This window comes from Notolabrus celidotus, chromosome 3, assembly GCF_009762535.1.
Source record: "Notolabrus celidotus isolate fNotCel1 chromosome 3, fNotCel1.pri, whole genome shotgun sequence".
NCBI classification, from domain to species: Eukaryota; Metazoa; Chordata; class Actinopteri; order Labriformes; family Labridae; genus Notolabrus; species Notolabrus celidotus.
Genome location: NC_048274.1, coordinates 10112558 through 10128861, shown reverse-complemented (window position 1 = coordinate 10128861; position 16304 = coordinate 10112558). Strand labels below are relative to the sequence as shown.

At 40.2% G+C, this 16304-nt stretch overlaps 1 protein-coding gene across 1 annotated transcript in view; it reads right to left on the bottom strand.

Annotated features, from left to right (window-relative positions):
* lgr4 (leucine-rich repeat containing G protein-coupled receptor 4) overlaps positions 1 to 16304 on the bottom strand; it is a 43113-nt gene that overhangs the window by 12097 nt on the left and 14712 nt on the right. The window contains exons 2-6 of the mRNA XM_034679703.1: positions 16225 to 16296; positions 9182 to 9253; positions 8195 to 8266; positions 3770 to 3985; positions 1923 to 1994 (exon numbers count right to left, since the gene is read on the bottom strand). Of these exons, the coding sequence (XP_034535594.1) occupies positions 1923 to 1994; positions 3770 to 3985; positions 8195 to 8266; positions 9182 to 9253; positions 16225 to 16296 (504 nt within the window). The remainder of the gene's footprint in view (positions 1 to 1922; positions 1995 to 3769; positions 3986 to 8194; positions 8267 to 9181; positions 9254 to 16224; positions 16297 to 16304) is intronic.

Genomic DNA, 16304 nt, shown 5'->3' with positions numbered 1-16304 from the left:
GGTAAGGATTTTTGGTCAACTTTAATGTGTTGATTATTATTTTGATGGGGTTGAATTAAATTGGTGAGTGTGTTTAATTTCAATAAAGTGAAAGCTTCCTGTGAGCCCATTCTTCTGATGTTTGTTTTGTCTAACTGTCTTGACATGGAAATATCTTCAGTACAGAGGAATACACCAGAACCAAAATTTACCTTCAAAGTAAAATACATGATGAATATAATACAATAATAATAATAATAATAATAAGATAAAGTTAAATACATTTTAGATCAAATTAAATAAATTAAAGACAAGTGTTTGGCATTATGACTTCATGCATCAAATGAATGATGAACATGAGAAAGTATAATATTTAACTCTGCTGATCGATTAATCAATGAATTATCAACATTCCTGCACAACAAAAAATGATTTTTTTTTTACAATAGACTAGCAGATTGAATCTGCTATTGAATATCCTGTCTTCCTTGTGTTTAGTAATCCATGTCTTTTGGTGTATTCTCGTTTTTTAGTCTTGTCAGTTGTGTTTCCTGTTTTATTTTGTAGTTCTTGATCCCTGTGATTCCAGTTTAGTTTTACTTCCTGCCCTTGTGTGTTTCCCTTCCTTCTTGATGAACCTGATTAGTTTCACCTGTGTCCTGTGTTCCACACCTGTGTTGATTACTCTGTGTATTTAGTTCCTCTGTTTCTCCTGACCTGTGTTTGAATTTAGTTCCTTAGATATTTAATAAGTTTTGTTTGTACCTTTTATTCTGCACTTGTTACAGGTCGTAGTTTCTAAAATCTTCTTGGACTTCTTTTATGTCAAAACGGGAGTCACAAGTGTAGTCATTGTTCGACATATCGGCAAATATGTTTATGCTGCTTTTAATTCTTCTAATATCTCTACTTGTATTTACACTGTCTTAGGTAAACAGGATTTGTGTTGATTTTTTTAAAATAATTATCTGTGCATTGTTGAGGACATAATATAAAAGGCACTCATAAATGTGTTGTATACTGCTGTTGTAAAATCCTGTGAATGCCAATAAAATAAATAAAGATGTGGGTTAAAAATAAATTAATAAGCAGTTGTCAATTTAAAATACAACTTTGCAGATAAAATAAATCAATTATTTTTCTGTCCTTGTTTGTTGCCAGATGACTCCTAAGTTTAAGGTTAGTTAACAGTTAATTAACACATTCATCAGAAGCAGCAGGTCAATTCATTACAGTGCAAGAAACACATCCACATGTGCATGTCGGTGGCTAATTTTCTGCACACCAGTTAAATTAAGTATAAAGCAGCATTTAATCCCTTTGAGGGACAGTGGGTGATCACGAGTCTTTGGCACCTTTATTTTGGGGGTCATGGGCTGAAAATTTGGGGAGCCCCTGCATAAAAGGAACATGATCCTGCTGTTTCATAAAACTGTTCTACATTAGTTTTCTGTCATGCTTTAACAAAGGAGTCATGTCCTTGCTGGATTTAATAAATGCTTAATTGTTGCTGTGTTTTAAATACTAATATTTAAACCCTGGATCAGCCAGAGTAACACCAGGTACTTAGCTTTGATTGTATCAGACTGAGCTGTGCAGTAAAAATAAAAGTAAGAAGACGTCTTTAATCTTGTTTGGAGCTCTGTGTGTTGTACAGTGGCAGTATGCCATTACGCATGTCTGTCACTAAAAGATTTTTCATGGCTGTGTGGCAGGAGGAAGTGAACAGTGGGAGGGCAGACTTGATAAGCATCGTGTACTTTGCTCTATTTATCCTAGCGCAATTAAAGGCGGAAGCTGACACAATGATGTCTGGAGGACCGGAGCAGAGGTGGGTGGGGGAGCTGTTAGCACACACAAACCGAGACAAACACATACACACACACACACACACACACACACAAACACACACAAAGGCAACTACTGTATGACTGTGCACTTACAGGGTCTCCAGGTTTACAAGACCGGCAAAGCAGTTGTCTCCTATCTCCTTAATTCTGTTGTTATGGAGATGCCTGGAAAAGCAAACACATATCTGTGAGATTTTCATACCATGACAGATAAAAAGTTATCTTTGAAACTCATCACGGGTTTCATTCCAGTCGTCTCAAAAGGTTCTACGAATATTTCTTTACCAACAGAGTCAGACTTGTGAGGGAGATTTCTGTGCCATCTGTGTATACGCAGACGGCTTCCCCGGCCTAATAGATTTAAGGTCTTTCTTTCCTGTTTATTCTTATATGTTTATACTAACCCTGCAGTAATACCACTCAGTGTGTGTGTGTGTGTGTCTGTGTGGTTGTTTATGTGAGAGAAAAAAATCTATGTTTGGAACAATCCTCCAGATTTGTAATGCACCACGTATTTGGAAAAGTTCCCTTTCGTGGAGCGTTCGAGTATTTCCCATTATGCATTAAAAACAGGTTAATGTTGATTTTGCATTAATATACGGCGCTGAGCAACTTTTGCAAGTGTCACAAAAGCTTGGATTTGAACGCTAGTTTTATGCTTACTGCCAAAGACCCTGTATGTAAAAGAAAAGCAGCGTATGAGCTTGACTTATTGTGAGTAAGATGAGGAAATAAATACTTCAGTATGTTTGTGTTTGTAATCTGATTTGCAGTCGCAGAGCACAAGGAGAGATACTTTGCATTGATTTGTGGCGACAGAATAATGCAGAGGATGAATGAAAAATGAAAAAAGGCATTACAGCTCTCTCATTTTAGCCACTTTTTTATTTATTTATTTATTTTAAGTATAGCATCTTATTTTCTTTTAATGGTTTAATATTTTAGTGTTTTATTATCTTATCTGTGATGAGTTTTAACATCTTACGTTTCCTCCTGTGTTTCCTCAGTTCGTTCAGCAACTTCTTTTTTTATTTTTCATTTATTCATTTATTTTATTTTCATTGTTATTATTATTATTGTTGCATACATTGTGTTCTTAACCTTAGGATTGTGGGGTGGGTTTGGAGTCGGGGCAGAGGTTGGGATTAGGATGGGGGGTCTTTTTATTTTCATTTTTATATATATATATATATATCTTTCTTTTTATTTATTTATTCTATTTTAAGTTGTTTTTTATGTACAGCACTTTGTGTTACAATGTCATTGTATGAAAAGCGCTTCATAAATAAAGTCTGATTTATTGATTACTTTGAAGGGTAGCATCAGCTGGACTCATATTTTACTGACTGGGAGGAAATCTAGGCGGACAGGTAGGAAGATTTCAAACTGGTTCATTAGAAAAAAGAGAACTAAAGGAACATTAACTTCTCAGTCACTCTGCAGAAAGTGTGCATGTGCTTGCTTTCAACTTGAGAAATATCCTCCTCCTCTTCTTCACACACAGTGACAGTCGCTTCGTCTGCTACTCCCTCAGGTCATTTGGGTAAACAGGAGAGTGTTCTCACTCTGTCAGCTCGTCTGCTTAATTAACTTTTTAAAAAGTATACCAGCAGGTTGTTCCTGCTGAGTTATTTAGTTCACGTCTAAGAGGACGCCAAGCTAAATGAGTCTGACTCTTCTGGGAATTTCACCCGAAGTACTCTGAATACGATTATTACATGAATACTGCACCTTTTCATGGCATCTCATCAAACGCCTGTATATAATAGTCTAATAATAGTGATTACAGGAACAAATACAGGTTCATTAGCTGGCTTTTAAATGTTTTCATTCAGCAACACCTTACTGTATGTGACTTGCCTTTATATTGACAATCAATACTCAAACACAGCAAATTTTCATTCTAACCAAAAATAGAACAGAAGCTAAATATAACTTACAGCACAACTAGACTGGTGAGGTTTGCAAAGGAGTTGTCTGGTATGTACGAGATGCGGTTGAGCGCCAACGTAAGAGCCTGAAGGTTTGCCTGGTGCCTCAGAGAACTGACCGGGACCTCGGTCAGGTTGTTGTCGTCTAACCAGAGGTGGCGCAGCTGCTGCAGGCCCTCGAAACTGTCGTCTGCTACTGTGGTTATGTGGTTCGCATCCAGGCGCCTGCCAAAAGAGAGGAGAGAAGCACAGAAAAGGAACAGGACAATTAATTTATTATAATAACTGGAGATGACGGAGGAGGTGATTAAAAGTGCAAAATAAACAGCAAAGAGGAAACTAGAAGTTGCTCTTCTATGATGTCAGGATGGAATTGGGGCAAACAAAGCAGCACAAAGAATAACTCTCGTTTCATGTGTGATTGTTAGTCCGAACAGAGATTTCAAAGAAGCATGCAACTTCACACAAAAATCTATTTTATTTTATCACCAACATTTCATCAATCGCCTTCTTCAAAGCTCTGAAAGACGGTATCAGGCCAGAATCTGAATTTAATTTGCATGCACATCAGTATGGCAGAGGCTCAACTGGACTGAACGCTCTTTGGGACTTATTTGATTCTTTGGTCGTGACAAACATCTTGTGACTTAAAGGGTTTAGACTTCTTAAAGTTAAAGTTATTTTCTCTGTGGCTCCACTTCCAGCACTTGAGCAACATCCTGTACAACGCACTGCAGTGGTCCTCCTCTTTCTCCTTTATCTCCAGTTGAGATTTACTGAGAAACCTGAAATCCTCCACTTATGCACACTCTTTATTCTTCACATGGACTGTGCAGGTCATAGTTTCAACTTCAATCACATGGCAATGTGGTTACAACTGTCATACTAGTGAAGGATGTTGGACAGTGCAATAAATGACTGTAGTGATGCTGATATTACATTTGACATATCTTAATTTCAAATGTCGCTTTATTTTTTAAGTTAGAAAAAGAAGAAGAAACGTACTTTATTAATCCCCAGGGGGGAAATTAAATATTTCCACTTGTGTTATTTTTTGGGTCATGTTACACACACAGTTTGGTGTATATACAGTACATACAATTTTATGCAGAGTTGACATAGGGAGAGATGTCAGAGTGAGGATGCTGCCATCAACCAGCGCAACCCGAGCAGTTGGGGGGTTCGGTGCCTTGCTCAAAAGCACCTCTGCAGTGCCCAGGCAAGTGAACCAGCACTTCTCCAGCCACCAGTCCACTTGCCAAACTTCGTCCATGCTGGGACTTGAACCGACAACCCTCCAGTTGCCAAGCCAAGCCCCTTTGAACTGAGCTACTGCCGCCCCAGTTGAGACATTTTCTTCCACGACTCACCCTATAGCAAACCTTATTTGAGCCTCATCGACATTACTGCAATGTCATATGGTGTAACACATTTCCAGCTCACTTAAAAAACTTGAGACTCTCCAAAAGAAAGTCATATGTGCGCTATCATGGTCAGTTCACTTCTCCTACCGGAATAATTTTCAATCGTTATAATCTTCTGAGGCTAACTGAGTGCAATTACCTCCAGAATGCCTGCATAATCCACTATGCCTTGCACTCCTGCAACACTTTACAAATGTGTGCCCCGAGTTCGGACAGAGTTTGGTAAGAGAGAATTTAGTTTTTCTGCTCATACCGCTCCAGAATGACTTGAAATTGTCTGATCTTATCTCACTTGACGCCTTTGGCTCCATCTTAAATGAAAGACAGACCCCAGAACAGTGACTGTGTTTTTAAATGCTGTTTTTGTGATCACAAATTGCACTTTATTTGCAAATTAGTTTCACTTTTAAATTATTGATTGCTTCTACCTCCTCACCCCTCTCACCAAACCCAAGCACCGAACCTGGGGGGAGAGGGCCTTCTCTGTCGCTGCCCCCACCCTCTGGAACTCTCTCCCCCAACACCTCAGATTCTCTCCCTCTCACCAAATTCAAATACGGACTCAAAACACACCTTTTTACAAAAGCCTTTAAACTATAATTGATTGATTTTTTTCTTGTTTTGTTTTATTTTGCTGCCTTGCTCTTCTTTGCTTTTTTTTTTTTGCATTGTTTTCCTTTGCTTTTCTATTGTATAATTTTATTGTCCTGTAAAGAGCTTGGAGAAGCTTTTAAAGCGCTTTTATAAATAAAATGTATTATTATTATTATTATTTTTATTATTACATACTGTCTGTATATATGCTCCATGCTGTTGAGTTGTGCTATTTATTTTGACGTGTGCTGCTGACCTCTTGGCCAGGTCGCCCTTGTAAATGAGGTCTTGATCTCAATGGGTCTTACCTGGTTAATTAATATAAAAAAAAAATATGTACCAGACTGTCTACAAATAGAACTAGAAATTGTGTGAGCTCATTCCAATCTTCCTACCTATGTACACACATGCCACCAGGAATAACAACCTAATTACTGGGAAAAAACAAAGGTTAAAATGTACCAGCTTTAGCATTATATGCAGAGGAATATGGAATGAGTTTTACAATGGGTTACAAATATCACACTCCATCTCCATCTTTTAGAAAAAGCTCAGATTGCAACTTCTGGCAATGTATGATTAATTTACTGATCATATCAATACACCCCCTAATCTATGTACGTAACCACAATATTGGGATTGTCAGTTGTGTGTTCGTTATATGTCTGTTAGTATGTTGTTATTGTTGTATCTTGTCTGTTGCCACTTTATTTGTGGGGAAACTGGGCCCCCTATTAAAAGCTTTAAATAGCTTCCTTGGGGTCACCCCTTTCCCAAATCCAACCATTTTGAAAATGTTGACTGAATATAAATAGATGTATATTTGTGATGATGTGTGTGAATAAACTAGACTAAACTAAATTAAAAACTATGTTTGAGCTCTCCCAGCTGACTATAAATTACTTACTAATGAAGGTGTGATATGAAGCCAATACTTTGTTGGTAAAAAGGGTCATATTTTTTTTCAATGAGCAATACCATGAATGCACAAGTGTTCTTTTCACCATCGCCACTCTGTTTTCTCCGGCTATCCTCCCTCACCGAGTGTCTCGTCCTCCCTCAAAATTCCTCAAGTGTCTGGGCTGGAAGAAAAACAGTCTTGATTGACATTTAGCTCTCTAAGGCTTTATACAAACCAAGTCCCAGCCCTGCCAAAGCATATTACTTCAGCTACAGACCTTAAAACCCTCATGGAGAAAAGACATCTGCTAAAAAGAAAGAAGAGGGGCAGAAAAAAAAGAGGGGGAAGCAGGGGACAATGGGTGGGATACAGAGGGGTGATAATAGCTGAAAGCTGGATTTTCAGCACGTCTCTCCAGCTGGATTCATTCCTCCATTAGTCTCTGTCACACTCAAAGGCAGAGTGCTGCAGGAAGGTGGCACAAATAGAGATATGTACATGTAATGGTGGAATGAAACTGACACACAGCAGTCTGAGACTAAAGCGAGCGGCTCGGGAAATTGTGGGAAAGGCGGCGGTAACAAGTAAACAGAAAACCAGAAAATAGAACGCATAAAGAGAAATTAGCCGCAGATCTGATGAAGAGGGCTGACCTACATTTGAACTGAGCTCAGTGCACTGCAGCAGGAGGGAAATACTTTATCATTTCTCAAAATAAAGGGACAGTTCAACACTTAGCTACTTCTACTTAAAGCCCTCTCATGCACCAAGAACTGTAGTGCAATGTGATGAGCCTCCATACTTCATGGAGTGTTTTGATGTTTCTAGTATAAACTCTTTATTTCAATCATAAAAAAATGAGAGAAAACTGTAACCACCATCATCAGTGTTGGCCTCGTTTTGCCTTTAGACCCGTTGTTGATGCTTTTTTTTAATTATCTCCGTGATTAACCGCCTACAGTATGGTTGTTAGTTTGGCACAAACACAGTGAATTCCTCTCAGGATAGAGAGCTGTGTAAATACACTGCAGTGCTTTCTCTGACAACATCCCCGATGACAGTGGTGTATCTCCCTGTCCAGGAATTTAAGAGAGAAAATCTTTCTCCGAGATGGAAACTTTGAAGGAAAACTGGGGCCAGTTGTTAATTTTGGACTTTTGTGACATTAGAGGCAAAGTAGGTTGTTGCATAATAAAAACTGCTGTTTCAAAGTTGCTGGCAGTTCTTTATACCCTTAAGGCAATTTTTGTGTCAACAAATATGAACCTCACAAATCCTGGACAATACCAAACTGGTGAGATGATATTAACAAACAATCTCTGGCGCAAAAACCACAAAGTGATTCCTGTTAACCCAGGACAGAATGTCCACTAGGAATCCAAAAGGCTCTCTGGACAGAAAATACTCCACACATGCATAAGCATTCTGATGTGTGTGTGTGTGTGTGTGTGTGTGTGTGTGTGTGTGTGTGTGTGTGTGTGTGTGTGTGTGTGTGTGCAAGCAAATCAGACTTACAGAGACTGGAGAGAGTGAAGGTTTTTCAGGGCCTCACTCGGCACGGTCTTCAGCTGATTATTCTGCAGCATCCTGAAAACAGCGACATGATTACATCAAATCAGCTCTGCAAACACTCCCTCCTTCACCAGGAATCAAAAACACATTTATGTAAAGACATATGTGATGCTAACTGTTACTTTTAAAAGGTTTCAAAAATGTAGTAGTGTTTTTTGTGAATTTACTTGAACAGACCGTCTCCGTGGAATTTTCCTGATTAATCCTGTCTCACAATTTGTGAATGGAAACAAAAACAGACAACTGAGGAGACTCCCACTAACACCGGCAAACTAATCAGAACACTGAAAGCATGCATGGAATTTTGAAGGTGTCCAAAAATCATTATTTCTTGAGATTGACTTTGTTACAGGCAGGAAAAAATAGTATAATAATGCTGTAACAAAACAAATAAATAGATACATTTGATGCTTAAATGATGCTTCCACTTTAGAAGTATTAACAACTTTAAACTGTAAAAAAACAGCCCTTGGTTTTCAGACCTGGAGCCAACACCTCAACCATAGATCAACAGGACTTTGAACTTTTGGCCTCGTGCAGAATCAACCATGCAGCGCTGACTGTATGTCAGTCAACATGTGTGCATGCATCTGTGTGAGCACTCCAGGTGTGTTCTATGAGTAAATGTAGCTGTACAAGCTTTTAAAATGGGTTTGCACTGTTCTGTTTCAGTTTTTCCCTGATTCTGCCTGGGAAGGGATTGAAAGCAGTATTTAGTGTATTTCCAAGTGTATGTTAATTTTATGACACTGTTTAAGGCGATAAAAAATGACAGCACCACAATGTTACCACTAACTGCAATATTTATTCTTTCCCACAGTGTGTGGAAAACTCCACTCAGTCACAGCCATGAGTGTTTGTGTGTGTTGACGGTGGTGGTGTTGGTGGTGGTGATAGTGGTGGCAGGGGGTGGGGGGGGTGTATGCTTACAGGACTTTGAGCTGATGCAGTCCAGACAGGGCTTCAGGGTGGATGAATGACAGGTCATTACCTGCGAGTCGTCTGTGGGAAGAGAAGAATCAAAGAGTTTGACATTGTTATAAATGTTTAAAAGCTAAAGGAGACGTTAAGCAGCGAGCAGGAAAACCCTGTAACAATAGAGGATATATTATTTCTGATAAAGGAATGCATAGTGTTGAGAACTTCTTCACACCCGGTCCCTCAGTAGATTAGATTCCAGGACTGAGGCTGAACACGGGGCTGGGGGTGTCAAAGACATGTGTCTGTGCCATGGCCTGTTGTCACTTCGTCTGACACCCACAAGAGATTAGAACTGTTCCTAGATATCCCCTACTTAGATCCCTTTCTGAGCCTCACAACAATCACTGAACACAGCAGAGTGAAAGACTAGTTCACTCATTTGAGGCAGACACAAGTCGCACTCCCTTGAAACATTCTTATAGCATTTATCCCCAAGGAGCTGCATCACTCCCTGCATGGATTACTTTCGGCTGAGGGGACACCTCCCTTTCCTGTTGGGAACAGGAAGTGCAGGAAATAGGGGTGTAAATAAGCATGGGACATGCTGACTGCGACACAGCACGAGTACACTATCTGGCCTAAGAGATTAGCGACAGATTTATCACTCTGCAACTTGAGTCAGGCCATGCAGAGTTCCCTGCAATAAGAGCTGCTGGGTGTGAGCCTGGGAATGGAGGCTGACGCTGTTCAACCTTCACATGGACTCAAAAACTGCTCTTTCATTTGTATTTCATAATGTGATTAAATTAGTGAGGTAGTCGATTCTGCAAAACTGTAAGTTGGCAGGTGGAAATAACTGTGAGCACAGTTACTGAATAACCTGTTCCTTAAGTATACTGAGTGCCAGTGGTATGCAAATACTGGCCTGTGGGCCAAATCCTGCACTCCAACAAACATACCCCACCTCCCATGAAAGCGTACGTTTTCCCTTTCATAATCTGCTGCGTAATGTTGTTTTCCAAACTACTGCTGTTGAAGACAAAACAGAATTACTTATCAATTATGTATGCACTGTATGCTTACATATACCAATATATGTGCATGTAATTATGGACATATTATGGATATGTGTGTGTGTATCATTTAATTTGATTTAACCTACTTTATTATCCATGTCTTCTTTCTTATCGCTCCTCTCTCCCTCATAAATAACTCTTGTGATACTCTTACCATCTCCAAAAACCATGAATGATCAGGAAACACAAAATGATGTCATCTCATTTTTTATCAACCCAAATATTCTCTCTCAGACTGTTAATGTTCGTATGTCTGTATACTGTCTGTGTTTATTGTTCCTTTTTGTTTCTGTTTCTCACTCACTTGTCATGTTTTTCTCACAAATAAAGCAAAAAAAATCCCAAAAAGACAAATACAGAAGGCTTGTATCCCCCAGTATCATTGACGAGCAATGCTAACAAGAAGCACAAATATTGTGTGTTAAAATACGGAATTAAAGCAATAATATGTAATGTACAGTATGTCTTTGTCGATAGCATTCTCCAACAGCAGATCAACGACTCTGAAGTCACTTTGAATAAAAAGTTCAGCAGACCCAAGTGGCAACATGCGGAAGCGTTAAAAACTTCAGTTCGGGGGCGCTGGTGGTCTAAGCGCCCAACATACAGCCCTATAGTCCTCGTCGCAGAGGTCGCTGGTTTGACTCCCGGCCGTGGCCATTTATTGCATGTCTTTCACCACTCTCTACTCCCCATATTTCCTGTCTCTCTTCAGCTGTGCTATCATTAAGGCACAAAAGCCCAAAAATATAACTTCAAAAACAAAAAACAAAAACAAAAAAACTGCAGTTCCTCGTGTGTCCACTAAAGGCTGGCTCCGGAAGTACCAGAAACCACATACACACCCATTCAAAAAGACAATCTTTACAGCAGAAATAAACAAGTTAATAACTTGGTTCAAAAACCTGTTAAGTCTGAATAGCCCATTCCTCAATTGGGACACACTGAACGGGGGATGAATTTCTTCATAACGCAGCAATTTAGAAGATATTAGGATTATGAGTTTTCCATTATGAGAGGTACAGCTGACTTGATTGACAGGCGGGAACACTGTAGCTGTTAGCTAAGAGGCTCAAAGCCCGACTCTTTGCCTCACACTAGCTCGATAGAAGTTCGGCTGAGTTCAGCATTTCCAATATGGCACCTGCCGAAGATTGGCTTCAAAACAGCTGAGTGACGTCACGGACACTACGTCCATTTTTTATACAGTCTATGGTCAGACCACCACATTTATTGTCTGAAAGCTGTTAAATGAGACATCCTGCATGTTCTATAAGAAGGCTGTTCATTCAGGTTGACTTTGATTTAAAGGTGACATATCATGTAAAATGGACTTTTTAATGGTTCTCTACCTGAAATATGTTTCCCTGGCATGTCTACAAACCCCCCCGAGAATGAAAAAAAACCATTCTGCCTCTGTTTTGATTTCTCCACCTTTCTGTAAATGTGTGTGAAACGAGCCGTTTCAGACTTCCGTGTCTTTGTTACGTAACAACAATATCCGGTCTGTCACTGAGTCAGAGCTCGGAGCTTGTTCAGCCCATAGACTGTATAAAATAATACTGAATCCCCCCTCCGTTTTTCATTACCTGCACAAATGTGTGCTAACAAGGAGCTTAGGAGGGATGCATGCTAGTTGTAGGCTGTCTTAATAAACACAAAGGTCGGTTTTACTCCCCACGTCTGCAGATTTGAAGATCCAGTGGATGATTTTTATTTATCATGGATAAGTGCTAGCGCTAGTTAGCATAGCTACATAGCTACATGTCGTAGCTGCAGCTGTTTACCAAGACACACGTCTACATACTGACAAATAAAACAAGTAACACAGAATCTGTGACCAATCCTTCAGAAAAGGTCCCGAAATCTGATTTCAAAGTGTTTTTTTGAGCATAAACTTTAAAGACATGTTTTGGGGACCTCTTAGACCAACATATATTGATGAAAAAAGCGTGATATGTCACCTTTAATGCAAACCCCCAAAATATCTTCCACAGCCGGAGTCGTTTTCACATCGACACCAAATCAACTCATCCAGTTTGTTGATGAGTGTGTGTTATGTGTGTTGTGTGTTGGGACTCTCATACCAAAATCTGCAATCATCAATTAAAGCCGTGACTACATTACAAGCTGTCACACGCATACGGACGCCCACAAATAAAAGATGACACGAATCATGTCTGTAGCTGTCGAGTCATTCTTGTTGAATTCCAACAGATAGTGACCGATGAGGCTAATTCAATATGACTTAACTCCAAGAGAACTCACACAACCCACAACCTGCAGCCACAGTCATAAAACTGCCGAGAACATATTCAAACAGGGTCTGACAAATCATCCGCATATCCTTCAGGTATCACAACATAAAGAGCTTCTCCTCCTCTTCCATTCTTTAGCCAATTCATTACATGTTCCCCCGAGGCTTAAACCAGGACGGAAGAATGTTCTAAATCTCATTGAGAAAAGGCTAAATCCTCTCCTTGTGCAACACCACTCCCACAGGTCGACATTTGTCAATAACAACCTCACAAAGAGCCCTGCAGTGCTCTCTGACAACACCTAATGGCTCTAAACATGATTTGCTAACTTCCTTTGAGGGGGAAAATCTTTTGGGCCCCAAATTTTGCTGGAACAATACAGTTTGATTTTCTATTTGGGAAATGATTGAGGCAAAACCAAAACAAGACGCCTTCCTGCACAACATGCTTGCACATGCACAATACACACCTTTTTGTATAGCTCGGCTGGTGTTGGTGGCTATCATAAGTATGTGACTTTAATTCATAGCTCAAATTTGTAATGAAAATATTCATGTTTCTGTTATCAACAGTTATGATCTTGAATGAGAGCTGTAAATTGGGATTCAAGAACTTTGGTTAGATAATCATAAAACAAATCTTCACCAAAATATTGCCTAGCTTTAAATTACAGCTCTACTTAGGCTTGGATACTAAAACATAATATATATAGTTATTTGATTAAGGACAATGTATTCACACAGGCTTAATAACTTTAGAAACGTCTGTGGAAAAGTGAACCAGATCTCTTGAGGTGTGTTTCAACAGGAAGCATCCATTCCAGCTTGTAGAAGAAAAAGATATATGCAGTTGAGAGAGCTTAGAGGAAGAATATGTTTAAATATTCTTGGATTAATATCAAACCAGCAGCCACAGCCCTGTGTTTCATTGTCCTCTGAAAGAGCAACTGCATGGGGACCTGTGCTGTTATATGCTGGCCGTTTAAAGGGATAGTGTAAAAAGTTCAGTTTTTGTTTAGTGTGGCTGTACGAGGTACTTTTCCATAGCAATGACTGTATCATTAATGGATGTAGTATCCGTGACGTCATCCATCGGTTTCTGAAGTGTTGTTTTGAAGCCAATCGTTATCGGGTGCCATATTGGAAATGCTGAACTCAACCTAACTTCTGTCGAGCTAGTATGAGGTAAAGAGGCGGGCTTTGACCCTCCTAGCTGACAGCTACATTGTTCCCTCGTGTCAGTCAAGTCAGCTGTGCCTCTCATTAAGGAAAACTCATAATCTTATTATCTTTTGGCATCTATTCGACACACCACACACACACACACACACACACACCACACACACACACACACCTGTCTCATTAACATCCTGTTTGTGTGGCAGTTACATTAACCAGCAGCAGGACGAGGTGCTGTGACGCAGCATGGCGTGTATGTTCACATTTTACAGCCATGCTCAGTCATGATCTATCCAGACTACACTCGTCTTTTGTACCAGGCTGTAAACATGTTTATTTCTGCTGTAAAGATCGGCTTTTTTGAATTGGTGTGTACGTGGTTTCCGGGATTTCCGGAGCCAGCCTCAAGCGGATCCTCGATGAACTTCAGTTTTTAGCACTACTGCATTTGCTTCAGCTCTTGTGTCTGGAGGTTGCCACTTGGTCAATAAGTCTGTCACAGATTTAGCCTAATGGTTATGTAGTGCGCCCATATAGCAAGCGGACCAGGTTCCTTTCCTGCATGTCATTCCTCCACTCTCTCCCCCAGTTTCCTGCTTTATCCACTGTCCTCTCTATAAAATAAAAGGTGTAAAACCCACAAAAATGTAACTTACAAAAGAAATATCCAAAAGTCAGTGTATTACCTACAGGGGATCCCAGTTAGATTAGACTGTCTGATGAGAAACGAGGAAGCCAGTCTAACCACCACTATAGGTGAGGTCCATTTTACCAAGTAATTGAGTTAGTTTTTAAAAAGTCAAACTCAAGTGTGTGTTCCTTTGCCTGAAGCTAACGGATTAGCTCTTCAGGTGTGCCGGCTTCAAAAGAGATAACAAGGAGTGATTTTGACAGGAACGATGACATCCCCCTTAAAGAGAATCTGCGGTTCAGTCCACGTTCACTCTGCTGATCAGATTAACTTAACTGCTGATGTGAACTCAGGCTAAAACACAAGAGGACACTAATCTAAAGCAATGTGTTGTGTTTACTCCCACAACTGAAAAGGATGCCATTCATACAACTTTAAAATGTCGAAAGAGAACACACTACATTGAAACTTTACAACAGTTTAAAAAACAGTCAAAAACAACTAAAACAATATTCCAAAAAAACATTATCACGACAACCAGACACAATGAGTATATGAATTATATATTTTCAAATCATTCTGTCAACATCCTGTAAAATATAGACATCAGCAGGCCGACCCAGCTGTCATTACCACAGCTCACTGTAGTTACAGAGAGTGCCTATCGGTCACAACTTATTTTCAGGAATATAAACAAAGTGCAAAGAAGACAGAGAGGACCTGTCATCACCTCCGCTCAGCTTTGTGGTGCCTTTGGCAGGAGAGAAAAGCAAGCTGAGGAGATTGCGTGACTGCAAAGGAGGGAATATTCCTCCCTCGTCTCCACTCCTGTCCTGCATGAAGATGGCCCGCTCACTTGTCTCTCCCTGATCTCTTTTTCTGTCAACTCTCCCTCTCGCTGCCTTTGCCCTCAGGGCCCACGCTCTGGTTCACTGACACTGCTGCAGCCCTACAGCCAAAAAGCCGTTCACTGAAGTTCACCGAGACAAGCCTGCAGATTTGTTCTGAGAAGAAAAGGTTAAACAAGCACACATATGAACTATGAGTAAATGTCAATCAAAACACCTTCTGTCAAAGAAAACGACATCCCAGTGACAGTCCATCCATTATGGTGATTTAAGATCTCGCAGTGAGACAGGGTGGGTTTCTCAGCCTTGTTGCTATGGAAGCTATTGTTTTGCCCTCTTCCTTCCTGCCTTGCATTCCTCTGCACAAAGCGATGAAAAGTAAATTGCCTTTTTTGACAAAGCAGATTGGTGTGGTGTACGGAAAAGAAGAGGGTGAAGACGAGGCCGGCTGAAAGATGCCCGAGAGCTGAAGAAAAAAAAACACGACCGCAAAGGCTAAGTGGAGCCTGAACCTCTGGAGTGTGTTCACTCACTGGTCATTTTGTTTTCTCAGGGCTGCATGTTACCTGATATAAGGTAGACAGATTTTATCTCCGACTCCCCAGCCGCGCCGAGCTAGACGGCAGAGTATTTAAAGAGTGAAGAAATAACAAACACCGGCTGAGATTAGATGTATGCCACTCAACAAAAGCCCCAGAGCAGAGATGTGCTGTTGCCACCCTGATAATCCCTTAAAAGCAAAGATCCTCACAGGATGTCACATGACTGTTGCCTCAATACATGTTGTCACACCTCACCTTTTTAATTTAGCTTTACTGCACCTTTTATAACTGCCCCAGTTCGATTCATGAATGCTGAGTGATTCGTGACCTCATGTAATGCTGAGCTTATCTTCTTCAGCTGAGGAGAAGGGCCTGTTGTGCGCACTTCTGTTGTGTGTTTTGCAGTACAAACTGAAACACCCAGGTGCATATCATGAAGCCCAGCCCTCATGTCAACATTGCACAGAGTAAATACATAATTAAGTAGAAGAAAAAAAAAATAGTTGGGCATGTACTCACAGTTCCTCCAGATAGGGGAAGTTCTTGAAGACATTGGCTGGAAGCTCGGTGATGTTGTTCATGCTCAGGTCACTGTGAAA